Source organism: Pollicipes pollicipes, unplaced genomic scaffold (genome assembly GCF_011947565.3).
Source record: "Pollicipes pollicipes isolate AB1234 unplaced genomic scaffold, Ppol_2.1 Scaffold_516;HRSCAF=582_pilon_pilon_pilon, whole genome shotgun sequence".
Classification (NCBI taxonomy): Eukaryota; Metazoa; Arthropoda; class Thecostraca; order Pollicipedomorpha; family Pollicipedidae; genus Pollicipes; species Pollicipes pollicipes.
In genome coordinates, this window is record NW_023596631.1 from 3,588 (window position 1) to 29,423 (window position 25,836).

At 51.4% G+C, this 25,836-nt stretch overlaps 3 protein-coding genes across 17 annotated transcripts; 2 read left to right on the forward strand and 1 right to left on the reverse strand.

The window, feature by feature from the left end:
- Window positions 1-2,796: 2,796 nt before the first annotated feature.
- Window positions 2,797-9,177, forward strand: LOC119101962 (uncharacterized protein C19orf47-like). The gene is made up of 6 exons (XM_037225356.1): window positions 2,797-2,881; window positions 6,580-6,776; window positions 7,179-7,374; window positions 7,912-7,995; window positions 8,486-8,604; window positions 9,076-9,177. Exons 1-6 carry the CDS (start codon window positions 2,857-2,859, stop codon window positions 9,175-9,177), a joined length of 723 nt encoding a protein of 240 aa, XP_037081251.1. The 5' UTR covers window positions 2,797-2,856.
- Window positions 9,178-10,672: 1,495 nt separating this feature from the next.
- LOC119101963 (L-2-hydroxyglutarate dehydrogenase, mitochondrial) lies at window positions 10,673-17,523 on the reverse strand. Of its 6 annotated transcripts, none has more exons than XM_037225363.1 (9): window positions 17,396-17,523; window positions 16,468-16,693; window positions 15,961-16,103; window positions 15,600-15,740; window positions 15,106-15,285; window positions 14,525-14,689; window positions 13,946-14,097; window positions 13,098-13,235; window positions 10,673-12,396 (listed from the first exon to the last, which is right to left on the reverse strand). In XM_037225363.1, the coding sequence occupies exons 2-9, from the start codon at window positions 16,682-16,684 to the stop codon at window positions 12,198-12,200; spliced, it is 1,335 nt and encodes a 444-aa protein (XP_037081258.1). In that variant the 5' UTR covers window positions 16,685-16,693; window positions 17,396-17,523; the 3' UTR covers window positions 10,673-12,197. The 6 variants fall into 6 exon arrangements, with proteins under 6 accessions (XP_037081258.1, XP_037081254.1, XP_037081252.1 ...); XM_037225359.1 differs by having other exon boundaries at window positions 17,391-17,523; XM_037225357.1 differs by having other exon boundaries at window positions 17,296-17,420.
- On the forward strand, window positions 17,402-22,267 carry LOC119101964 (protein dpy-30 homolog). Of its 10 annotated transcripts, none has more exons than XM_037225369.1 (5): window positions 17,543-17,580; window positions 18,983-18,999; window positions 19,488-19,573; window positions 20,547-20,689; window positions 21,412-22,267. In XM_037225369.1, exons 3-5 carry the CDS (start codon window positions 19,520-19,522, stop codon window positions 21,497-21,499), a joined length of 285 nt encoding a protein of 94 aa, XP_037081264.1. In that variant the 5' UTR covers window positions 17,543-17,580; window positions 18,983-18,999; window positions 19,488-19,519; the 3' UTR covers window positions 21,500-22,267. The 10 variants fall into 10 exon arrangements, with proteins under 10 accessions (XP_037081268.1, XP_037081264.1, XP_037081262.1 ...); XM_037225368.1 differs by having other exon boundaries at window positions 17,571-17,639; XM_037225371.1 differs by lacking the exon at window positions 17,543-17,580 and adding an exon at window positions 17,691-17,725.
- The last annotated feature ends 3,569 nt before the right edge of the window (window positions 22,268-25,836 follow it).

Sequence of the window (25,836 nt, forward strand, 5' to 3'; positions counted from 1 at the left end):
TCAGCACGCAGAGCGCTCTGGTTGGCATTGGAGTGCCCGGCCCTGCGGGCCGGGGCCCCTGAAAAGGACCTCCGACCGGCCTTTCGGGCTCTTTGGTCGTCAAATCGGGTCATTAATCGTAAGTTCCGAGGGCCTTTGAGCCCCTCAGACCCAGGGGGCGCGTTTCTCCTGTGCCCCCTGCATGCGCTAATGCCACAGGCCATTAGCACAGATCAATGCACTTTGTTTCTTTCTGAAACCTGGAAACCCATTTCTCAAGCAAAACCAACGCCGGGGCTCGCGACTTGCACTGGCTTGTCTTTCGAACAGTTGCCCCTGTATCGGTCATGAGACCACAGTGCCTAACAGGGGTCATGTGTCTGCAAGCGGCCCGAGTCCGCCACGGGTTTTGTTTAAGCAGGTCGTGAGAGGTGCCAAAGGGCCCCTCAGGAGCAAAGATCAAGGGCCTGGTAGGAAGGCTGATGGGGCCGAAGGGCCTAAAGAAGCGATCGTAGGTCACAATAAGAGCATTCCCCCATTCCCGCTCGAAGAGCCCTGGGCTCAAATGTCTTGGGTCCATCTCCCAAGCACGAGCAATGCCGAGCCCGCTATTTGCATTGATCGAGGCCCTGCAACAATGAGGGTGGGTCGAGGCCCTGCAACAATGAGGGTGTCTGCCAGGAGGCCACGATACCTAACAGGGGGTTCTGTGTCGACAAGGGACCCCGAGTCGGCCAGAGGGACATTTGCTAAACTGGGACAGTGACGGGACCCCGAATGTCAGAGGGTCCCTTGTGTTGGTCGGGGCAACAACACAATATGTCTTCAGCTTCCACCTTGCCTCATTGTGCGCTAGCTTGCTAGGTCTAGACATTCTGAATGTCCGCAAAGAGTCAGATGTCAGTGCTCTTCAAGCTTTATTTTAACGCCCCTCGAGTCGCGAGTACTATGGTGGCTTGGTCCACAATTGCATGCAGTTGTTTGATCATTTAGCCTAAATCTGTGCCAACTTGGTAAGAAAATGACAAAGTGACGGGTGATTTCGAATTGGAATGGATGCTACACTTAACTGCACTTCCGATGCACGTGCTAGAGATTTAAACAACTGGCAGGTGGACTAAGCTACGCATTGTTTGGGTCCATAAAAGCCATGCAGCCGGCGCTGTGCCTTTCTCACTGTTAGGGCTATTGTCACACTCAGGCTTTAATTTGGTCACCGGGATGCGAGCAAGCCGCCTGACGCATCGGCGGATGAAGATACAATGCCACAGCACCAAGCTAACAGTGCACTAGCGTCGGGAACCGTTTGCATACTGCGCCAGGTGTCTCAGCTCTTGCGGAGTACTTGGGACCTGCAGCACGTCCAGACGGAGGGTATCTTCAGCCAATAGTAACTCCGTCACTCAGCTTAGCGTGTCAGCTAGCATCAACTGGTCAAGGGTCGATGGAGGGACTGCCTAGCGTTGCCAAAACTGCCGCACTACACTCCAACAGCTGGAAGATCTATGCATTCGTTCAACATACCATGAACATCCCCTGCCTTTAAACAATACGCTGGCAGGGTCGATGCGTGGGTTCTCGTTCGATGACGGCATCATCCATGCTGCACTCCGGGTGCTGAAGTCGACGGCGGAGACGATAGACATGCTGAAGTTTATCCCCTGCTTCCACGTTAACAAGATGACAATGTACGGCCGACAGTCGTATTGACTAAAGCCAAACATGTTGTCAAACAAGCACTATCGATGTTGATTGATCCGATTTGAATATTACTAGCATGGAAGATGAGTAGCCAAAAGGCTATAAACATGCTTGTGGTGCGCTCGACTGTATCTGACTTAAGACTTAAACAATCCTTATCCGCCATTTGCTGGGCAAAGGTGCAGTTGACCGTACTTTTCGTCATTATTTTCCTATGCAACATGAAACTAGCAGCCGTCAGGGCCCAGCTCGGGCAAATCACTAGGCCCCAGTGCGTATTGATTTGGCTGTTCCGTTAGATGGAGCCTCGCGGATGTGCCTGACCGGGTCTGGGTCGGGGGTATTGTCGACGAGCTTGGGGCACCTTGGCTTCTTCCGTTGTTATACCCGACCGGTTCTGAAAAAAAAACACATCTTCCACGCTGGCATCCTGTGGGATGCTGATGTCCTAAATGAACGAATAAACAAACATCTCAGTCAGGAAGGTGAGAAATATGCGTACACTCGATACGCAGTCGTGCGACACCGGTATGCGGCCATGTTGTCCCATCGGGTGATCTTCCCGTTCGGTGTCTATCTATGTGCCATCTGGGGCCTAGATGTTTGATGGATCCGCTCGGGGTGGCTACTGGAGGGCGGAAGCTGTGTTGAAAAAATGAACTGATGACCCGGGGTGCAGTTTTGAGAACATCTGGCGGTTTCTAATTCAGAGATAATTCATTACGCCGAGCGCTTCTTTGGCGTAAAACGAGGTGGATCGCCCTCGAAAAGCTTTCGTCCTGGGTCCTATACTACCGCCTCTGTTCTTGAATTGCTCCTTTTTCAGATTTATCTTGATTTTACTCATCATTCCACCCAACGAACGTGCTGTAATGTGTGCGATTAGTCCTTACCCTTTCCACATTTGGGGCCTCCCGGACGTTTTAGGTGTACCCCCTTGACGTCACAAAGGATCTTCGGTGACGAATGCACAGCCGCGACGGTACTCTGCTTGGTTTATACCGCCTTGATCACGCCCGCATCAAATGACGGCGTTCTTGGCGCGACATCCTGTTGTAACCGCTGTCGATGCCCTTTACACGAGTGTTGCCGGGAAGCGGTCTGTTGTGTCGGTCGGGTAGCAATTTCCGTAATATTTCCGCATTGATAGCGAATTATCAGCTATCTAGAAGAAGAATGGACGCGGATGAAAGCTCGATTAGTGAGTATAATTAATTCAGAACCGTTGCGCTTGGTTCTTAAAGCTGTGCGCTGGGCTGCGCTTTCGCGAAAGTCTCTGAGGATGAGCTCTGCTCGGAATATTGAATGCTGTCGATCGAATTGCCATTTAGTACTACAGCATTGTCTTTCAGTACCTCCCGGTGAATTAAAAATTTGAACTCAAGATGTAAGAACTACAAATGGGTAGGACAAAAAGGGAACTGAGGGCCTTTTGTATATCTGTGCGACTGTTGTCTCTTCATCTGTGTTGCCAATTAGAGAGCAATAATTTGTCATACAGTATTGGGTATGACAGCAAGCAGATGCTGTTTCAGTTGTCACTGAAGTAAAAACCTGCAAGCAAAATTTACATGGATAGTTACATGCAGTGATTCATGATTTGTATGCTACTGCTTCAGAATACCATGTCTTATTTTCTCAAATTGATGCAATGTAATTATGGTGGCATGATAGTATTAACACACTACATCAACCACCTAGGTGCAGCTGCCACCATGCACAATGTGCAATGAGTATATTTTCTTTTTGGCAGAGTACATTAATGACATGTCACTTTATATTTTGTTCAAAGAGGCCCAGAGGGGCCCAGGGTGGCCCAACCTAAGCAACTTTCTAAAGGCCTGTTAGAGGTCATATGGGCTGGAATGACTGGCTGTAGGTTGCAAAGATTTGTGGCCTATAGGTCTGACCAGAAATATCATTCAGAGATCCTCTTGCACCATTTGAGGACCCCACAGGCAATGCAGGTTTCTAAGTCAGCCAGAGACCACAAAAGCCAAACAGTTGGCTCTCTGTCAGTGTGAATCCTGGAGGCCCATTTTCTGAGCAGGTGCAAGGCTGGGCTGGGGGAAGATTTGTATTAGTCTGGGTCCCTGAAACAGTGGTTGAGGCCCGTGTGTCTGTCAGGGTACTGCAGTGTAAAAAAGGATGTCATGTGTTGGCTACTGGCCCTTCATCAGTCAGCGGCTTTTTGTGAGGAGATCCGAAGAGGAGCTGGAGGGGCCTCTTGGGACTAAAGATAAAGGGTGTGAGTGGACCCAGGCTCACCCCACCCCCCAATTGTAATGCCATAACCTGAAATGTCAGTCAGAGGGCTTCCATAAGGGCTCTTTTTAGGGTTCTCTGTTCCTATTACATAGGACTCTGATATGGTGCCAGTCAGGTCCCTATCCATCTGAGCCCTTGAGCAGGAGTGCTTCCTAAGCAGGAGTGAGGCCAGGGATTTCCAATGTTCAGGGTCCCTGACACTGTAAGTGGCTGCTGTGTTGGTTGAGGGCCACAGTGCCTTGCATGGACTCAAACAGGGGCTGAAGAGTCTCTTGAGACCAGAGATCAAAGGTCCTATTGGAAGGCTGAGTGGCAGAAAGGGCTGGCTGTAGGTCACTTTAGGGACCCCCGCCCGCAGGGCTGTGATCTCAAATGTCAGTTACATGGTCCCTTGTACCGATTGGGGACCCTGAAACAGAGCTTTCCTCTGTTTCAGCCAGAGATCACCAACGCAGAGTGGTCGACTCCTTTTCGGTCTGAGCTCTGGGGCCGCATTCCTGGGAAGGGGCACGGCCGGGCCCGCGATTCACATTGGTCAGGACCCTTGCAACATTGTCAGCTGCTGTGCCGTTCAGGGGCGCGCAGTGCTTAGCAAGAAATTCTGTGTCGGCAACGAGCCTCAAGTCAGTCGGGAGGATTTGCTCAACAGGGACGGGGATGGGACCCCGAGGATAGAGGGCCTCTTGCGTCGCTTGAGGTTCTGACAGTGCAAGGAAGCATGAAAGCGTACGACGATTGTTCACATTGAGACAGTGGAAGGGTCCTGTGCCAGTCAGGACCCCCAGTGCCAAACGGTGGGCTCTCCGACCCAATTCCAGCATGGGCCCGTTAAGCCGAGGTAGAGGCTATGTGCCAATTATTGGACCACCTGCGGCGGTCAGGGATGTTGCGTCAGTGAGGATTGCTGCATCGAACCGGGATCAACCGTGGTCTGCGTGAGTCAGAAGGCCTCCCGCGTCAGGGAGAGGACCAATATAATCTACCCTCCAATGGCATCCGGACCGGCCGGGGATCCTGTCGCGTATCCACAGAATGACGGTCGGAAAACACCCCGCGGTGGGACGGGATAGCTCTTCACCCTCGACCGGGGACAGTAATATGCCCCCAGTGCTCTTCAAGGGACCCCTTTCCCCGGACAAAAATAAGGGGTCTCATTAGTGTTGAGTTAAGTGTGTCGATGTAAGTTCAAAAAACAAATGAGACCATCCCGTGTCTGCCAGGGAACGTGTCTCCTTTTGTTGAATTGACTAATGAAACAAATTATTCAAGGGTTTGAGCCTGCATTCCCGCAGTCCTAGAAGCGAGGACAGCGATGGCCTGGGTTACAGTTTCTGTCAAACCGGACGGCATTGGCCGCTACAAGTAACACCAGGCGGCGGTGCCGTGCACGCGAGAGCGACCGTCATGGAATAATGCCTCCAAACGTCTCAGAAAATTTTTTCGTACCGTTCAAGGATTAGGCTGGGCGTTTTTTTTTTTACAGGTTTGGGGCTGTCTCCTGGACAGATCAACAGCTACAGTAGCACAAAAAATAGAGATTGTACCTGTGCTCTTCCAGTTCTGCCAACAGATCATAGCACTTCTTCGCGTTTCTCTAAAGACCAAGTCGCTCAATTCATCAGTCTAAAACTCGCACAGGTGAAATATACGCCCAGCTACCTTCTACATGAACGGTTTGATGTCATACAGAGTTCAAAGGTACTTCTTTCAAATGCATCCTTTGCGTCTGCCCGTTAGTCACTACTTAGTATTATCGACGGGGTCGACGCTGCGCGGCTTGTGGAGACTGCAACGCCCGGCACCGAGGTTTTTGTTGCCATGATTTGCGAGCTCGCATGCTCAAAAATATGTTGCATAATTTGTATCGCTATCAGTTCGACTGAATTTTGAACTTTTTAAAGCAAATATGGGTTGACGATATTAATACAAATTGTTGACCCATCCCGATCTGCATCCGCGAGGTCCGTAACATCTCTACAGCCCAGATAAAGATTCTGACAAAGCTTTTGACTTCCACCGGTTTTGAAAGAGTCCACTGGACCATTGTTAAATGAAGAGCGCTGGCAATTTATGTTATGCAGTCGTTTAACGCATAATTTCTCCAGTTGATTGGAAGGTTAAAAATGAAAATGTCAAAGAAAACAGCCTCATTGATAAATGTGCCATGCTCGGCATTTTTTTGCCCTTTGTCAAAACCTGTGCCTTCCCCTTGCCAAGGCTCTGGTGGCGCGGCAGATACCAATGTATATGTATGTATGCCACATCATCAGCATGCTCAGGGCAGCAGTCTAGTTATATCCCAATATTTATGGGGTGTATAAATAATTGGCCTCAAATTAGCCATTTCCTAACAGGCATTTACAGCTGTTCAGTAGACTTGCTACAATGTGACATACTACTTTGTATTTGTTGTCTGTTGTACTGACTTGTTCGACACTGGCAGCGGACCATGACACCAGGGACCTCCACCTGGACTGAACCCCCTTGGGGGCGTAATGTGATGTGCTTACTGGTGATGGCTAGCCAGCGACATGTAGAATGTTGTGGACTGGTATGTTCAGAGCACATCGGCATGAACATACCAATTGCTCGATGACCATCTAAGTATGCACTATTCCCATTCTGTTGCAGAGACTTGGCTTAAGTTCTTCATGGATGCCAGCATACCAGCAGGGGTAGCCACAGAATATGCAATCTCATTCAGTGACAACAGGATGAGGCTGGACATGCTGCCTGATCTCAACAAGGACTACCTCAGGGATCTTAATATCACCATTTTGGGTGATGTAATTGCTATATTGAAACATGCCAAGTCTGTCAGCCAGCAGGTAATCAATAATGAATAGATATATCATTGTTGCAGTGCAATCAGATCCACACCAGCCATTGTGCTGACTTGCATGTCACCAGCCACACCAACTGGTGATGTCCACACCAGGCATTAACCTTGCACCTGGTAACTGTATGTGAATTAGTGATCTTGGACTTACTCAACACCAGGTAAAAATGCTGTAGCATGGTACACCAAAAGTGCATATGTTGTGCAGTATGGTGTCCCTTGATTTGTGCCGCAAGTTCATAACTGCTGACTTCATATTCACGCAGTATACTTTGCATTCAGAGTTGATACGGACCTAGTCTTTTTACTCTCCAGCAAGTGCATCATTTGTATCGCTGACTTTCACTTGCTCAGAGGTGTATAGCCCATTCCCCTGCCCACCTCCCCGCAGGAGTATACTGCCCGCAAGATGGGCCCCGGCGGGCGCGTCTCGCCCGACCCGCCGGCGGCGCGCGCCAAGCCGGCGCCGGCCTGCGTCGAGTCGCCGGCGGCGCGCATGGTGAAGCGCTTGGTGCGCAAGGAGCCGGCGTCGCAGCCGGCCGAGCCCACCACGCGCCGCAAGCGCGCCGCCGACCTTGCTGACGACGGTGGGTGATGGCCCGTGGAACGGGCTGGCGGCGCTGTGCCGGTGTGATGAGGGCCTGGCCACTAGGTAGGGCCCGTGGAACGGGCTGGCGGCGCTGTGCCGGTGTGATGAGGGCCTGGCCACTAGGTAGGGCCCGTGGAACGGGCTGGCGGCGCTGTGCCGGTGTGATGAGGGCCTGGCCACTAGGTAGGGCCCGTGGAACGGGCTGGCGGCGCTGTGCCGGTGTGGTGAGGGCCTGGTCACTAGGAAAAGCTGACGATGGCAGTGGGTTGAGGTGGTGCTGATGGTGAGCAGCTGGTGATGGTGGCTGGCCTTAGTGAAGTCAGATCGGCTTGGTGGAGTTCGTTGGTGCATCCTCACATGCAGTGATGGCCGCTATGGGTTGCAATCATGCATCCGCTCATTTGTTCATTATTTAAAGGATGGACTTTGGTGTCACACATTTCATGTAGTGTAAATGGACCTGAAGGGAAAGGTATAACGATCTGCAATACACATTGTGCAATGTTTAATGCTGGAAACACCCGTCTGTCATCAGATCATAGCGCTGGTGACCAGCCGGCGCCTGCCAAGTTGCGGCTCGTGGCCTCGGGGCGTCTGGGCACACCACAGGCCAAGTCAGGTCAGTGGGTAGTCATCTAACATGCGTGACAACTCGTGTGAGTAATGAAACACAGCTAAAAAGAAACAAGGAAAAACAGATGACTCACTCCTCATGTTCGATCACGTTGGGGATATTTAAACTGTGCAGTGGCCGTTTGTCGAGGCGCCGACAAATGCGCGGGTTGCGCTTACAACATGTGTGCTAGTTGTGGTAGATGTCACTGTATCCTTCATACCCAGAAGCATCTAGTCTTGTTTCCAGCTACCGCTACTGATGATAATTTTGGTACTGACCAGCGCTTCGGCCGCTGAGGCCACTTCGCACTATGGTGCGAATGGTTTATGTCACTCTGTAAAAACATAACGCCGACCGACCACCGTTCGCCGGACAAGGCGGTAAGTCACATCCAGCCCGACCGCAGCCAAGAGCTGTCTGTATCCCGGCGTCGCTGGGTCCGGCTGTGCTGACCACTGTCGACCTGACTCGGTGAATACCGATCTCGCCGCAGCTCTGAATGGCAAAAAGACGGTATTTGACCGGCTGGGCGCCGACAGTCAGGTCACGTCCACCACCCCGGACAGCACGCGCTTCCACATCACCGGCCTGAGCGGGCCCGCCGCCACGCAGGTGAGACCACCGCAACCCTGGGACCTGGGACCATAGGTGCGGGGCCGACCGCCGCCTTCGGGCACTGGGGCACTGAATTGGGGGCGGTGACATGTCTCGGGATCTAGAGGGAAGCCGTCTGATCGTCAAACTGAACGCTACCCAACGGTTGGGAACAATCGTGCAAGACTTCGTGGGCTGAAACTGCATGCAACGTGACAGGACCTTGCTTGCGGACGAAATATTTTTGTTTTGCAGTAATTTAGTTTGGAATAAAGGTAGTTTTTTGTAGCTTGTTAGGATTCGGGTTGCTGTTGGACTCAGCTCAAATAGCCGCCTGAGCCGCCTCGTTCTCTTCTGCTATAGTGCATCCGATATCCAATCTCGCCATGACGACCATTGCTCGACGAAGACTGTTGATGACTCGCGAACCATCGGCGCGTGCTGCCCGATACCGTGCTCACCGCCTCTGACCGCCACCCGCGCTGCCAGCGTGCGCCACTGCACGCCGAGGCGGCGGCGGTCGGCACGCCCCGCCATCGAGTCCGACTCGTCTCTGAGCCGAGGCCGGGCCGCGACCAGGCCCCGGCCTGACGTACCGAGGTGTGCTGAAACCGGGCGGCGCCGGCGAGCGGCCCGAGCGGCCCGACCCCGGCCGCAAACCCGCCCTAGGTCAGTGCCGACGCCAGGCCGCCTGCAGACCTGGCGCCACCGGGAGAGGTGGGGCTTCAAACTTATTGGCGGGAACTCGTGCTGACGAATCGAATGGGTTCACCTATGACTCAACCCGTGACCTGCCGAAGGTTTAGACTTCGTAGTATATGTAATGCCGAATCAAAATGACGGTGACAAGTAAACAATCTCGCCCCCCTTGGGCTACCTTTCGTGATGTCTTACTTGTTTCAAACAAGCTGATAGTTTTATTTGTTTAAAGACATTCCGTGCACAAAATGTACAGGCGCGCGGGGTTGATTCCCCATCCGCACCCACGAGACGGCACTTCTAAGCCCATCTCCTTTTCTCTGCAGTGACGTCGACGTTGGCCAGTGACCGGGAGCTATCGGCGGCCAGCGCGCGCGCCCGCGTCGGCTCGCCGGCCGCACGAGCCTCGCTCGGCGCCGCGGCTCGCGGCCCGGCCGCCGGCGTCAAGGCGCGCATGGCCACGTCTTCAGCAGCGAGTCGACCGGCAGCTGGCGCCGGCGCGGCCAGGGTGGTCTCGGCGGCGGCCCGGTCGGGTGTGGGCCCGACTGGGCGGCGGCCGGGCCGGCGTGCTCAGCCGGCTGGGCGCCGTCGCCCGGTAAGGCCGCCGCACGCACCAGTCAGGGGTGCGAGCTAGCGGACACGGCGGTGCCCTTTCTGGAGGGGCTGCGGCTGGGGCAGTGTAGTTGCGCTCGTGCTGTGGTGTGAAGTGTGGTGTGGTTGGTACCGCGCATGCTGACCGTACGTTTGGTGACGCCCCGCTTGGAATGTGTTGGGATCGCTGGGATCCATGAAGTTCGAAGCAGACTTGGCGACGTGTGGCGATTTTGACTGATGTGTTGAAATGGTGGGTGTTCACGACAGCGTTCTTTTGTGTGCGGTACTGCTGATCGTGCGTGTTGAACCACGATCAGGTATTGCGACAATCGCGTGAAACGCGTACTAGTACAAACGGCTACAAACTACATCGGCATTGGCGAAAGTCGAAGACAGAACGTCGCAAGTCGGCGTATACCGCACGTCGTCTTAAGTTAACTTACCTGCTCAGCAAAGTGCCCGACTTCACTGGAAGATGTACTTGTGTTTCATTGAACTAACAACGTGCATTCATAAGCGAATTATCATCTTGCGATGTGTTATTCGTCAAAAATGTATCTTTCAGCGACCGATACCTGGGCATGTTGTCCTGGTTGTCTTCCGAGGCGCAAAGGGTGGCTGGCTACAAATATCAGATCGTGACATACAAAATAATTCTGCTTCCCAGCTTCCGTGTCGGTAGCAAGCTTCCAATTTACGTGCTATTAAAGAACGATATTATGGTTCGCCCGGTCCGCCTGCTGGAATCGATCCATTGCAAGGTCCAAGGCAGGCTGCAACGCACCATACCATCATCAGTGCCTCTGGTGTATTGCAACTTCGGCGAGCACGACGCCTGACGTAGACCGTTCTCGCAACAAAGTAGCATAACAAACCCGACCCAGTATGAAGACTGGACGGTCATGCCTACCACCAACCACGTCATGAGAAAATATTCACGACGGCGAATTCTACCATGTTCCGTAGCGTATTTGGGAGACAAGATGCAACCAGGTTCAGTCGCACAATGTACTAAAAAAGAAAAAAAAACGCCGCAACTGGCCCTCCGTACCCCCTCCTGCCGCTCTAAATAGAACGCAGGCAATGCTGGTACCAGGTAACAATCAGCGAAATACATATGTATCAACTGGCGGTAGTAATCCTTTCTACCTGAATACTCCCAGAGTATTGAGGATATGAGAGTTACTTTGATTTGCAACCCTGTATTCTCTGCTCCTTATGTCGAGAGCACATGACCACCATGTCTATCCTAAAAGTCATGAAGTTTGTAAAAGGCTGTACACGTAATCGTGTCCGTGGTAAACGACTTACAAGACAGAATGCTTGCGGTTTGGCTCAATGTGATCAACCTGCGCAGCGGCAAGCACACTATTTTCACTGCCATCTGGCCGGAATAACAGGGACACTCCGGCCTCATTTTTCAAGATTTAATCGGAACCTTTCGAATGGCTGGATTGCTGGGATCACAGCTCATTAAGTGGTGATTGACCCGGCCCCGACCCCTACCATTTGCTAGCTCAATTCCAAATCAGCGCAACCTGGCTGCGAAAGTTTAACGTGCCGGAATGCCCGGTATCTATTACCCTGGCAACGCCCGGCACGGTCCGTCCTGTCCTCTGACGTCAAATGACCATTGGCGCGGCCGCTGCCACCGGCCGCAGGCCCTACCTGTCAGGGACATATAGCGTGTGCCCAAAGCGACCTGGACCCATACCGCCACGGTTGAGTGGATCGAAGGGTAGACGCTTTAACCAACTGATCCATCGGGCCGGACCTTTCATCACCGTTGTATCCGACACCGGATATCACATTAAATGTAGCCTAGAGTACCGTCTACTTTCGCCCAGCTCACCCCACCGCTGCACACGCTACCAATGCTATGCGTGTTAGGCACAACGCTGAGTGGTTAATCTCCGCTAAACCATCTAGCTGTAGCTGCTAACAAGCCCATTCAGGTCTGCAGCTGAATTCAGCTTACCGCAAATCCCACCTAAATCATCTCATGTAGCTAATTCCTGCAGTGACACTATGCTGAGCTGACATCTGGCAGGTTCATGTACCCAAGCTGCCGAGCTCCGCACATCTCAGCTGACACTGCTGTTCAGCGGCCCAGACTATCTGTAATCCTCAGTTAACCCCACCCAGCTGGGACCGTTGCTGAACACAGCATAACAGCCGGGTTCTCCCGGCTGGGCGCAGCTACGCTGGCATTGCTGCTGAGCTCAACCCGGCTCGACAGACTCTGCTGTTGAGCCGAGCCCATGCCAGCTGAAGCCGGCGCTCAGCCTAGCTCAGCTGGAGCTGCTGTCACCCTCAGCTCAGCTCAGCTGGAACTGCTGCTGCGCGCGGTCGGCGATCAGCTCGGCGATGGCCAGGGAGGAGGTGGCCGCCGGCGAGGGCGCGTTGCGCACGTGCAGCAGGCGGCGCCACACACCCGTCTCGCCGCTGTCGAACACAAAGTCGTCCACCAAGTTGCCGTCGGCGTCCAGCGCCTGCGCGCGTACCCCGGCCGGACCCCTGGGGGGCGTGGAGGCGGACCGTCGGACAGGCAACGGCAGTTTGGACAGCCTGTACGCCCACAGAGCACGTTCAACGACAGAGCATTCGCTTACGAATAAGGTGCACGGCCATTTCTAACCAGTAAGTAGTGGCATGCCACAAGTTGTAACCATGAAAGCTGGAACGACTACGGGAGACTTTGGCAACATAACTGGTCGTCGAGTCGGACACCTGGGCCCAGTTCCTCATTCAATTACGGCAAAAGCTCTTCCCATAAAGGCGACGTCATAGATACGTACCAATGAAGAACACCTTTAACTCAAAATATGGTCAAAAGTGAAAAATATGGCCAAAATACAACCTGGTGATTCAACCCCGTGGAGATATATAGCATGCAGGAATGGCGCACTTCAAAATTATTGGCACATCAGTTATTAGCAAGTGATCTGTGGCTAACCATGATTATCGATCACATCATTTACAAGCGATCGAGACCTGCCTGTTCACCGGACTTACCAAGGCCGTCAGCAGCCCATCGACCGTTACTATGCGTTGTTATGTCAGAACCAATTACATTTAACAAACCCATCTAATTCGTCCCGAGGCCAAGTAGAGAATGGGCTTGGGCCGTGACGTCACAGGTGAGGAATATACTTCCAACGGCCAATGAACAACGAGCCTGACGACAGCTGGGCTACTTTCTGGCCGTGGCGTCATACCTAGTGATGTCGGCAGCAGTGATATCAGGCACGTACTGCCGGAGCCTGGCTAGCTGGAGCCGGATGAAAATAGAGCGCATGATCTCTCCTGTGCCATAGCCCAGGTTCCTAAGTGCGATCTTGCGGAATCCCCGGTACCTGAAAAGAAGCAACACCGTGTCAGCCTGCTGCAAGTAAGACAAGACTATCAGACTGCTGCAGGCAAGACAAGACTACGTCATCATGCTGCAAGCAAGACAAGACTACACCAGCTAACTGCAAGCAAGACAATACTATGCCAGCCCGCGGCAAGCAGGGGCGCGGTGCACCGATATTCGGAACCAACAGCTAGGCAATGAATGAACCTATTTTCGGTCGCTGGTTCCAAACACATGTACACACGAGTCGCGGTTACTCTTCGCTCTGTTGCTGATCCGTTGTAGCGTCAGCAGACCCTTGATGAGATCTGCTAAGGGGTGGATAACATCTCCCGGCGCCGGCAGCGCCACCGCGGGGCCGGCGCCGGCAGTGCCACCGCAGGGCCGGCCCGAAGCGCCGCCGCAGGGCCGGCGCCCAAGCGTCGCCGCAGGGCCGGCGCCCGAAGCGCCGCCGCAGGGCCGGCGCCCCGAAGCGCCACCGCAGGGCCGCCGCCCGAAGCGCCACCGCCCGGCCACCGCCCGAATGCCACCGCACGGCCGGCGCCCGAAGCGCCGCCGCCGCAGGGCCGGCGCCCGCAGCGCCACCGCAGGGCCGGCGCCCGAAGCGCCACCGCAGGGCCGCCGCCTGAAGCGCCACCGCCCGGCCACCGCCCGAAGCGCCACCGCACGGCCGGCGCCCGAAGCGCCGCCGCAGGGCCGGCGCCCGCTCACCGCAGAGACTCGGCAAGGTCCCGGAACGATACGTCAGCCCACCGGTAGCCCTCGCGCTTGGCAGCCAGCACGGCGTTGGGGCCGAGCCAGATGGCGCCGTCCATGCGAGGCGTGAAGTGCACACCCAGGAACGGGAAGCGCGGGTTCGGCACCTGCAGTTGAGGGGGTAGGTCAGCGGGAGACTGGCACCGGTCGCAGTTGGTCACAGGGCCGAGTGATATCCGAGATGGTGTATTCTTTAGAAATGGACACTAAACATGGGGCTAACAGCACCACATTTACAAGACTTAAGCTCTAATATCACATACACTCTTAGATAACATCAAGAATAACACTATGGGTCCATAAGGTTCATTTACATCCAAATGCTATACAATCCTCTCATGAATATCTAAGCATCTGGTCGACATCTAAATGACATGACATTAAGGCCGTCATCTGAGCGTGTCAATCATACCAGACAGACATCAAACATGAGCAGCAAACACATTGATTTCCTTGCATGAGCGCTGCGCGGGCTGTCCGTCCAGCCCAATACCGTCCGTCCGGCCCGAAAAACCTACAAGCTGTGCCACTGACCGGGTAGATATTGCCACGCACGAGATGCGCCTTCTCGGGCCGCAGCAGCAGGTACTCTCCCCGGAAGGGTACGACACGCGGCTCGGCCGGGCAGCCGGAGAGCGCAGCCAGTCGGTCGGCGTGCAGGCCGCCGCAGGTCAGCACGAACCGCGCGCGCACCGGGCTCTGGCGGAGTCAGGTGGCACAGCAGTTACCGCTCCGGCCGGCCACACAGTCTGAAGCGGCGCAGCGTATGTCAATGCGCGCGCGTTCGTACACACTGAACTTCCCTGTAGTGCAAATAGGAGGCGAATCTGATCTGAACGTATGTAGGGGACGGTACGTTTATGCAGCCTGAAAGCACGGCATTTCAGAGTTTGTGCCATTTTTCAGCCGATGGTCAGAAGCATTGCAGTTATTTTGGATCTGGGAGACATGACACGGGATAGTACCAATGGGGGTAGAATTATATCGTGCAATCATGACATCATCAGAATAGAATCATCAGTGCAGGGAGAATCCTCACACTTCACACAAAGTGCCAAGTGCCGATGAAGTGAAGCAACCGCCGGGGTGTCCGCCGTTACCACAGTTACACTTGCCTGTCCCTTGCACTCGACCAGCAGCGGGTGGTCAGCGCCGGCCTCGGCCTCCCTGAAGCCGGTAACCTCTGCATTGAGCCGCACATGGCCACCATGCCTCTGGAAGTCGCTGCCATACTCCCGTGTCACTAAGCCCCAGTCCACGATTCCCGTGTGTGGCGACCAGATGGCCCGCACGCCCTGTGGACATCACACACCTTGACTGACATTTCTGGTGTATACTGGCCAGTTCAACAGCATGTCAAGCATGAACTCAAGGGTGGGGTATACCAGCAGACTTAAGTTTGACCCAAGCTGAGTCAAGAATTAGCTCATGAGCCAGTAGCTTTGGGGTGAGCTGCGACCTGAGTTGGCATGTCAGGAAAAATGCAGCTTTCAGCCAAGAGCTGAATCAAACTCTACATAAATTTCCTGAGCTGAATCATGAGCTGATCATTTGTAACAATGCTGTACCAGTGAGTCATATAGTTGAACTTCAGATATGGGTTGTTCACCTTGCAAAATGGTTCAATTTCTCGCATGCCATCAGCATCCACCATTTTCAAGTCAGGCACACCATTTTGCTGTCCTCGGATGAACAAATCCTCCAGACTTGCCACCTCACTCTGGTTAACAGCTACAATCAGCTTGCCAACCTGAAATCAAGATACATGCAATGTGACCAATAACCATAAGGCAAAGTGAATCACCATGTTTGTTGCCAGTGCAAATGCATAGTACATTCAAAGGTTTTGCACAATGGTGTGATTTCCCAAGTTCATGTGATTTGTATGCATAACATAGCCACACAAATACTATGCCACTTATTTCCTAATTATTGATATCAATATATGGATCATCATCCAATAATGTTACCTTTTTGTATGGAATGTTGTTCTTATCACAGTAGGCATATGCCATTTGCATGCCTTTCACACAAAGTTTTGCCTTAAGAGATCCTGGCTTGTAGTAAATTCCAGCATGGAGTACTCCACTGTTGTGTCCAGACTGGTGGAATGCTGCAGGCAAAACCCTGCTCAATATCACAAATTTAACTGCTAATAAAGCAAGATGATGTTATCATTCACAGTAAATGTCACATTTCTACAAAAGGAAAACTATACAAGAAGCTTGTCCAGGCCTCAATACTTTTAAAGATATTCCATTTCAAGCAAAAGCAGAGTGGAAGAATGGCTACATTTGTAGTTAAAACCAGTGACATTTTTTGTTACCAATGATTGAGGCTTACAGGTGAACAGACAGCCTGGGTTTTTTGCATGTTACCTAGCCCCTAGGGCAAAGTCAGACAAAATGCTGGCAAATGATGACTGACAAATGATGCACATGCAAACATGTTCTAAGCTGGACATATAATAATAATACCTAGTTCAGACTCCTTCTCCAGGATCAGTACTTGAAGACCTGGATGCCTCTTCTTGATTTCCAAAGCAGATGCTGCACCTACAATACCACCACCAACAACAGCAATATCTACTACATCATGACAGTCCCTTGAACTGGATGGTTTGCAGCCCAAAGAACTCAAGTAACAAGAGGGCTTTAAAAGCCTGCAGCTCTTGCTTGCTAGGTGAAACAGCATGGTAGTGGTCTGCAGGAAAAATGAGAGCAACATAAGCATCAAATTGGCACCTTTGTCAGAATTGTTAAACTACATTTATTTGATGCCATGCAGCATATCAGTAATGCTTTACTAACATGGTGTGTACACACCTTGATGATGATAAATGGCATCATGAACTACGCTGGCTACCTCATGATTTCACGTCTTGCCAGTTTAATTACACTGTGAGTTAAGGTGGTATTAAGGTAGCATCAAACATTTGGTTTTGGATCTTGGTGAAAACAGGAACCTAAACTTGTGGCTTGTCATGCAAACAAAATAACACATGTGAATTTGCACTGTGTACAAAACTAGTACTGTAGGACGTCCTTTACAGAAGTTGACAACAAAAGCCACCCACTAGCTGGTCTCAGCAACTGCGCGAGACTATTGACTATTGCAGCTTGTAATTCTGAAAGTTACCGACCACCTAAGTAAGTGCTCCCTTTCATAGGGTATGTTTACACCCACTGTACTTATGCAAGCTAAGGAGCAGATAAAACGTGAAAAGGTCGGATACTCGGAATGCTGCAGAAATGGCGCGAACAGCAGGGCAGTCTTCAACGAAGGAACTAAGCGGCCGGTCAAACCTGTTGACCCAATCCTCCAATGGGCTTAGCCCCTTGCTTAGCCCCCATTACTGGATAATGTTTGGTGGCTTCGACTGTCTTTGATGACGTCTGACCTGACCCAAGTACACCACGTTCTGGACAGGGTAAACCAATGACTGAAGATTAATTGACGTAGCACGTCGATTGGCAGTTGTTTTGTGCCGATCGGCCTGAGGGCAAATATTGTTTGCAGCCAATTTTGGTGATTCGGAACGTTTTTGGTGGCCTTCAACCTGGCACGCTAGTCATCATATTCCGGAAAAGGTAGTATATCTACTATGGCATATCGCGTTTCGAAGTTTTTACGGTAACCGGTTCCATAGGTAAGGAGCAGTGGTCGTCTGCAATTCTTTCCAATTGTTAGTATTGTTGGTGACTAACCGCCCGAAGGTCACCGTGTCTTTTTAAGGTACGTAATGGACTTCGCGACATCGAATGGGAGAGGTTTAATGTCGACCGGTGCCGTGAGCTCGGAGCATGGGTTGTCAAAATGCTGAACCGAACATTCAGTCTTCTTCCCGCCCAACCTTGGTCCATGGGCGACGCTCGTGCCCCGCTTGTTGTGATTGTTTTTTCCGCGTAATCTGAGGCAATTTTGGCTAGTACGTTGGGCAGCGTCCTCACGCGTGCGACGAAGTGTTGGGATTTTACGGTAATTGTACATTATTCTCGGAGATTATGCGGTGTTTTGTTTGTGTTTAGCATGTTTTCACGTTCGAAGGCTGTTCACTGTTGCTGAGTTGTGCTGGGCTTGGCTCATGTGATGATAAATTATTCCTGGTTATTCCATTATGCTGCGAATTTGTGTAATCTTTGCACTGTTTTGTGACTTACTGCTACTACTGGCAGCTTTGCAGCTGGATGCTTTATAATGTAACATTTCAGAGGGAATCTACAATCCAGTGGGCAGCTTGATCACCCTGTGCCCTTTTGTTAAACATGAGCTCATTGTATCTGCTGCAGTGTCAGAGGTTATATCCAATATGCTGGTCAAATTTCTTTTATTTCTTTTTTTCAAACAGCCATCCATTATTTAGCTGTCAAGTGACACTTCATGTCTGCTCTCCCACATTCCAGCCGGCCAAACATGCTGGATTGATATATCTGGTAGAGAACTCTGACACATTGCCAGTACCAAGGCTTTCTATTAGCCAGTATCCAGTCCTGTTTTTATTATTAAGTCAGACCAAGTCTGGTTGCTGGTCAGCAAGAACATAGGTTACTAACTTATGGAAGTTGCATATGTAAAAAAATCTGGTATTATGGTCCATGGCATTGTTCTGGATAAAGTAAATGGTATATTTGATATTTGATTGCATATTCTTAGTCCATGGAAATTTGTTGGAAAATGTTTCATTTGCTATTCTTAAAAGGCCAGTAAAAAGTCCTTATGTTATCCCATGCTAGCCAATTTTTTTAATTAACCCTGATGTCTTAAGAGGCATGTTGAGGAGCTTAAATAAAGAAGGTGGAACCACTAGTAATGATGTAAACTGATCATTCTTTTTGTTTTAACTATGTGAAAACAGGGATGCATACCAAATAAGTTCAATGCAAAATTGACATTTCACCACTCACCAAGCACAAGTATGCATGCAAAAGGTTCAAAGATATGACTGGTCTCTGGTGATTGGACATACTGACTTATGTTTCTGCTATTTCACAGTTAACCATAATTATCAGGTGAGATATTGTGTAGCTTTGACATTATGAGATGTAATGTATGAAATGATTTTATGTTATTGATGGTATTGCTGTGATATTGGTTGAAATTTGTACCCTGTTTTGGAACTTTTGATTGACTAAGGGGTTTTGCTTAAGCCTCATTGTAATGCTAAATCATATCGATGGTACTCATTATTTTGTGCAGTGCTCAATGAGCACATAGCAATGAGCACTGCTCATCTTCAAGAGCATTTCAGTTGAGTTCAGAAGCAGATGTATGTAACATTTGCAATAAACACTTTGTGTGATATCATTCAGGTTTCAGGCAGATATATGGATGCATTTCAAGCTCATACTGTATATTATTGGAGCAATGTCTAGATACTCATGCACTGAAGCTCAGGCATTTGTTTACTGCAAGTCAATCATAAACATAAATCTGTTTGTTATGTATTTGCTGTGATACCTTCTAAAAAACATTCTAACATGTTCCACAATATTTTCAGATATTTGGTGATCATTTCAAAATAGCTGAGCCATGGTTGGGAGCAATGGTGCAAATTCAGACCTGAACATCCCTGAAAGTGTCCAGGTGAGGAAATTAACTTAGGTCTAACTCAACATGATAGGTGTTGTACACTGATACCAAGGTAATTTGGTGCCCACATAATTACCTGCTACAGTTTTTTGAGTCATTGTCATGTGAAAACTTATTGTCATATTATGAAAGTACATAAGCTTTTTAAACTTATCAGGCACATTATGCATGTTTGTAATCCTTGCTTCTAAAAGCACATTGTGTGTCCAAAATCTGTTGCCAACTCATCCCCATTATTCAAGCACTGGCCTATTGCTGATTCAAGTCCTCTGCTGATGTGCACAACCACCTAGCTCACTGTGCTGCCTTCAATCCCTTGTCCCACCAGCACTGATTACAAGGTCAGGACTTTGCTTCAAAATCTGACCTGTATGTTGAAGTGATCTGGCAATAGGCAGATTCCTCCAATGAGTGTTCCCCATTGTCCGAACACAAAGAAACTGGAGGCTGAACATAGCAGTGAACAATGAGCTCCAGCAAACTGTCTTCATGTCACAGGGCATCAATCCCCGCTTCAACTTTTCCATGCAGTCACAGTGCACCTACAAACCAAAGCTCATCCCACATAGGTACTTTTTGATGCATACATGTCTGAATCATTCTCAGCCTAACATTAGGCTTTAGGAGCATCACAATGGTAGTCAAGAACTCTGCTGTTGGCTGTTTGTGCTTGCATTGGGTTTCAGCAGTCAAGAGCTCTGCTGTTGGCTGTTTGTGCTTTCATTGGGTGTCAGCACACAATACAGGATTTTTAATGAAATGTTAAGGTAATTTGAAGGAATGAAATATTGGTGTTGATTGGGTGATTTTTACCAGTTCAGACTCTTAGTACAGACTCTTTTTACCAGTTCAGTGACAAAAAATCCTTGTCACCAAGCTGACTCAAATTGCTCTGTCCGGCCTGCCTTTGGCAATGCATGCTAGGGCTTGGCCCCCATACTGACCGCTCCTGCACCCGCGCCGGCAGAAGGCGGTGTCGGCCGAGAAGGCGGCCGAGAATGGCGCCAAGAAGTCGCGGCTGGACCTGCAGTCGCTGCCGACGCGCCAGTACCTCGATCAGACGGTGGTGCCGGCCCTGCAGCAGGCTCTCTCTGTGCTCGCCAAGGAGAGGTGAGCCGGCCCGGCGGCCCCCCCCCCCCCCCCAGACGGCGCTGCCCCGCTGACGATCGGAATGTGTGTTAGCTGCGATTGCGGACGTGGTGCGGGTGTGGTCGGTGGGGTGTGGTGCGGCACGATGCGGTGGGTGGGGTGCGGTGCGGTGCGGTTGGTGTGGTTTGGTGCAGTGCGGTGCGGTGCGGTGCGGTGCGGTGCGGTGCGGTGTGGTGTGTGGTGTGGTGTGGTGTGCTGTGCTGTGCCGTGTGGTGCCACACAGTGTGTGGGGCGGTGCGGTGCGATGCCTGTAGTTGCGTCAGGTGGTGTGTTGTGACGCTACATGCTAGGTGCGTGAGAATCAAATGCTTGCTCTCCCGAACTTTGTTGCCTTGCACCGACAACTGGTAACTGATATGTAGTGGTATGCAGTGCGGGGAGTGGGCCGTTGAGGTAAATGTACCCTTTTGGGGCTGTGAAATGGACCAGAAATCCTGCCGGATGTGGAGTGAAGGTCACTGAGAATAGAGATCCATGCTTGGGAGTTACGTTACTGGTTAGCTATTGCATGCAGTCGAAATTATTTTTTGATTATTCCGCCCAGACTCCGTGGGTCAGTACCTCCGTTCCTGGAGGAAACAACAGCCAAGCTGCCAGAACAATGGCACATCTTTGCATAGCATGTGACACAGCCCACCAGTCTGGTCGCACCCGTCCACTTACGTCAGTCTCCTGACCCGCAGGCCACCGGACCCGATCGAGTTTCTGGCCACCTTCCTGCTGAAGAACAAGGCCCAGTACGACGGCACTTCCGGCGCCGGCCCCTCCTAAGGGGCGCAGGGCCCGGCGGGCGGGGCTCGATCTCACAGTCGCCGCGTGTTATGCAAGTACAAGTGTGGCTCGCGCCGCGTGCCGCCCGGCGGACCGCTTCCGTTGTGTGTAGGACAGGTGACTTCTTCCCTGGTGGACTGCCGGCAGCGGCTGTGGCTCGGAGAGCCGAGCAGACGGCGCGGTCCGCGAGCGGACGCGGGTTGTGAGCGGGTCGGCACGCTCGGGAGGCAGGTGCCGCCCGATGCGACCCCTGAGTATTGCGTGTGTTCTACGTGCGACCGTCTCCCCTCCCTTCCCCTCACGGGTGGGTCTGCGAAAGCAAGGCGCTGGTCGCGTTGCAGGTCACAATCTCTGGGCCGGCTCCGCACGTGCTGGGTCTCCGAAGCCCACATGTGTCACCCGGCTCACATGAGGCGTGGCTGGCCAGTAGGGCTGTTCGCTGTACTCGTGATCGGGCAGAGCCGGTGAGAGGCAGTGTCCGCCGACGGGTTGTCGACGCGCCGGCCGTGGGCGCGTGCTGAGCACACCCCTGCTGCAGTGGTGTGCTCGGCGCGCGGCTGCCTCCGGCTTGGTCACTGCGGACAACGGCTACACGGTTTTACTTTCTCGACGCGACATGGCCAAATTGTCGTACGTGCGGTTTTGATTATGCAACATGTTGTTTGATGCTTCTAGTGGCCTTGGTGTTTGTCATATACGTTCGGTCTTATGACGCCGGTATTTATCTCGGTTTTAGTAATAAATTGATTGTGTTTCTTGACGATTTTATTGCGTAGATGTCACCCGGAGTAATGGATCCGACGTGTGAAAATGATGGAAGAAATGGAAACGAGGCATGCTAATAAAACCGGAGAGTGGCACAAGGCTCATGCAAATGTCACAAAACGCTGATGCTTCCTGCGTGACCCGCTCGGCCTCTGTCTTTACAGGTGGGCAAGTTTGTACGCTTCTGTCCTTGTTTAGGTTTGTCAGTGCCCTTGCAACGTGACTCAGCATTTATTGAGCCATCGTGTTACTGAAAGAGATGTAGCATTTGAAAGTCATATCACCAACACTTCGGCTTTCGAGGTCTGTTCGGCGAGAGAAAAGGCAGACATTGGAACTGTGCCAGGAAATCGATATTAAAAAGTTAATTAGTATGCTTCAATGCTCCATGACGTACCAGACATCCGCCACAAAGGCTATAATGCATCGGCCACCGCCGACAGCATATGCCAGTAGTGACGTCACGGTCTGGGATACGCCCGATCTGCGTCAGCGCGGTCCGTTTGTACATAAACATTGGTTCTATTCCCGTGCCAGGGCGTCATGGAAAAATGGGGTCTCCTCACAGGGGTAGGGGGAGAGTCCTCTGGGATGCGTATTGAAACGTCCAGAGTTCATAAAGTCCAGTGGTTTAAGTCCAGAACCGCAGCATACAGCGTTCACAAGGTCCAGAAAACGTCCAAAACCACCGGGCAGAAGAGAATCATAAAGTCCAGTGTTCATGAAGTCCAGCGTGCGTGAGATCCCCGGTTTGAGATACTGTCCTACTTCCTCGTAGCCCTGCGCCTAACGATTCGGATATTGCCCAAAAGAGGGCTACCGGAACGGATTTCGCCCACCTCAGTCGACGAGTGACGTCATGCCGTTCAGTGTTGCCCAGTTAAACCACTGTGCATGTATATGGACAACGTTTTGTTTGAGCACACAGACTTTGCCGCGTCAGCACGTTCTTGGCAGCAGGCACATTAAATAATTCAAAACTTTGATCCCCGGCTCGTTGCATCGGAGGTGGCTGGCTGTTCGGCAGAAGCTGCGTGGTAATCGTGGAAAGCACGCGGGTTGCCTGCTGTTTGGTATTGTGGGCTATGGATGAGATTCTCCGCGGTATTTGGTTCCGTTATTTATTGTATGTGTCGGTGATGCTTCTCACTTTTTGAAGGAATTGATGACTGATGTATAAGGCAGACTGATTTGATGTCTGCTCCAGGTAGGCGCGCATATAGATCTCCAGCCCCTGGCACGCTAACCTACATCGTCAGTGATTTTATTTGACTGATTCCCCTCCCTCCTCCAATTGCAGATTTTTCACACGCTCCTGCAAACGGGACTTATTCTGAATTCTAGATGCCTTTACTCTCAAAGACAGGGGCTGGGGGCTGTCTTATCAGCTGAATTCGGATGCTTCCCCCTGGTGAGACACGTTTAATGATCCAGCCTACAAACAATTCGTTTATTCAATTAAGTACGCTTTAAACGGGCGTGGTTTACCAAAATAAGTTGGTTGGCTTAACGATGAAAATCCAACGAAGTACCGCGATAATATGCCAACGAATTGATTGCTTTCCAAATTTGGCTCACTTTCTCACAAATTTGCGGGCTGCAACCCAAGTTACGGTGAACTTACCCCTGCAACTGAATACGGAACCGCACTCCTGGTTGCAAGTAAATAGGAAGTAAAAAAAGCAAACGTTGACTGTGAATGCATTCAATTGCCTGCCAAACGCCACGCAAAGCACACGCACGTGCCGCGCTTAAAGGCGCTGTTGATTCACCATCTGAACAGCGGAGCCGAGTGTATGTCACTGAGCTGGTTTGCGATAGATAATCTGAATGAATTGGGAGAATCGTGAGCTTGTATTCGCCATCCACTTCATCGATTTTGACACGCTTTCTTCCTTTTACGCTTCAGAACCTTTTAAGTATAGAATTTGGGGCCCAGCAACGCCAGTCCGGGGTTTATCGAGACGGGTGGAGTTCGCACCGCAGAGGGGCGATGATGGTATGGTGGTTAGTGGCTAGGGTGCTCATCTCTGGCCTTTTCTTTCCTGGGATGGATGCGTAATAGAGGCGTTCCATCTCGAAATAGCCATAGCAGTCGGTGAAACGTAAAGCCCCAATGGGTATTACAGCCCGCCCCGACAAGCAAGCCGCCACCCGCCAAATTTGCAGACAATGCTTCCGCTCAATCACTGTACATATGTTGGAATAATAGTGTGCGATCGGCTGGACGCGGAGCTCGGACACATAGGCCAGCCCAGAGGCTGCCCAGCTCGACGGTCCGGCCGGCAGCCACGCCCGCAGCGGGCCGGCGGACGAGGCAGCCCGGCCGCCAAATGAAGAACGCATTCACGCGCGCGCCGTCCCTCGGCCGAGAACCGAACCCCACTACACGCACGCGAGGCCTGGCCGTGGGGTAGCCCGTCCGCGGTCGAAACACTGCCAGCTCAGTCGGGCACGCCGCCATCTTCGCGTCACACACCAAGGCCCCTGACTCGGTTTTACTTGGTTCGCCGCGGTACACATCCCGAAGAACCGGACATCTGGACGTGTCGGACATCTCGGGATCTCACTTGTGCTGAACCGGAGCCGCCCCCCCCCCCCCTCCTCCTTGACGGTCGCCTTAATGGAGGAGCCTCATATCAGTCAGGAATTACACCGGACAGGGCCCCTCTGCTCGTTTTCTCCATGGCCCGAATGCGTCGAACTGGGATCCCTGTGCTATTCATTATTTCTCTGCTCTTGGGACCTTTTTGAAACAGTGAGTGGCCCCGCGTTGATCCAGGGTCAACCATCCCGGTCAGAGGGCCTTCGGCGTCAGAGAGAGGAGCAATGTATCATGTGTAGTAATAGTATTATAGGCTATAGGCTAAGTCGATTTATAGGCTATCGCATTATAGGCTAAGTCGATCGGATTTGTTATCTAAAATTAGCTTCAGTGCGTGTACCCGTTCACTAACGACAATCTTATGGCAGGGCAATGCGAATACACGTTCAAAAATACTTATGTCTCAAAAACCGCCACGCCCAATGCTCACATGCATCACATATGTTTCGTGATTGACGGTGACAAGTTATTCAGATGACTCTTTCGGTGTAAATGACAGCATATGGTGAAATTTTCTGTTTCTTGTGAAGATTGTGCAGCCTCCGGAATATCTGGCCGAATTATGACCAGAGTGACATAACGGAAGAGCTTTGGCACCCCCAGATCGGAGTGCAAAGGTGTGGATTTACGTAATGTTACGCTCAGCAAATATGTGGCTGATAGTAATATCCCTTCTGCACGTGCGTTGTACGTATGTTTAAGTACCTATGCTCGCTGTATGTCTTAACCACCGCCCTGGTTCGCCGTTTTGCATAACTCGGACTGATGGGGGGAGAGTGGGTTGATGTGGCCCTCCCCTAGCGTTTCCAAGCTTCTAAAGATAGAGCTTCCAGAGAACAGCAGCATATTGTTCTGATTACGATCTCACGATTGGTAATAGTTTTTATGCTGTTGACAGATCAAAGGTCGAATTTTACAGAAAACCGCACTTTGTAGCTTTTCTTTATGTTTACGAGGCCTTGTTTAC

Excerpts from the sequence above, each read along its gene's own strand:
- LOC119101962 (XM_037225356.1), top strand. The coding sequence starts at position 2,857 with ATGGACGCGGATGAAAGCTCGATTA. Across the intron at positions 2,882-6,579 it reads CGCGGATGAAAGCTCGATTA|AGACTTGGCTTAAGTTCTTC; the intron begins GTGAGTATAATT and ends ATTCTGTTGCAG. Across the intron at positions 6,777-7,178 it reads CCAAGTCTGTCAGCCAGCAG|GAGTATACTGCCCGCAAGAT; the intron begins GTAATCAATAAT and ends ACCTCCCCGCAG.
- LOC119101963 (XM_037225357.1), bottom strand. The coding sequence starts at position 17,343 with ATGGGGGCTAAGCAAGGGGCTAAGCCCATTGGAGGATTGGGTCAACAG. Across the intron at positions 16,104-16,467 it reads GGAGAAGGAGTCTGAACTAG|CATTCCACCAGTCTGGACAC; the intron begins GTATTATTATTA and ends TTTTGCCTGCAG. Across the intron at positions 15,741-15,960 it reads ACAACATTCCATACAAAAAG|GTTGGCAAGCTGATTGTAGC; the intron begins GTAACATTATTG and ends TCTTGATTTCAG.
- LOC119101964 (XM_037225373.1), top strand. The coding sequence starts at position 19,520 with ATGGTTGGGAGCAATGGTGCAAATTCAGACCTGAACATCCCTGAAAGT. Across the intron at positions 19,574-20,546 it reads ACATCCCTGAAAGTGTCCAG|AAGGCGGTGTCGGCCGAGAA; the intron begins GTGAGGAAATTA and ends CCGCGCCGGCAG. Across the intron at positions 20,690-21,411 it reads TCTGTGCTCGCCAAGGAGAG|GCCACCGGACCCGATCGAGT; the intron begins GTGAGCCGGCCC and ends CCTGACCCGCAG.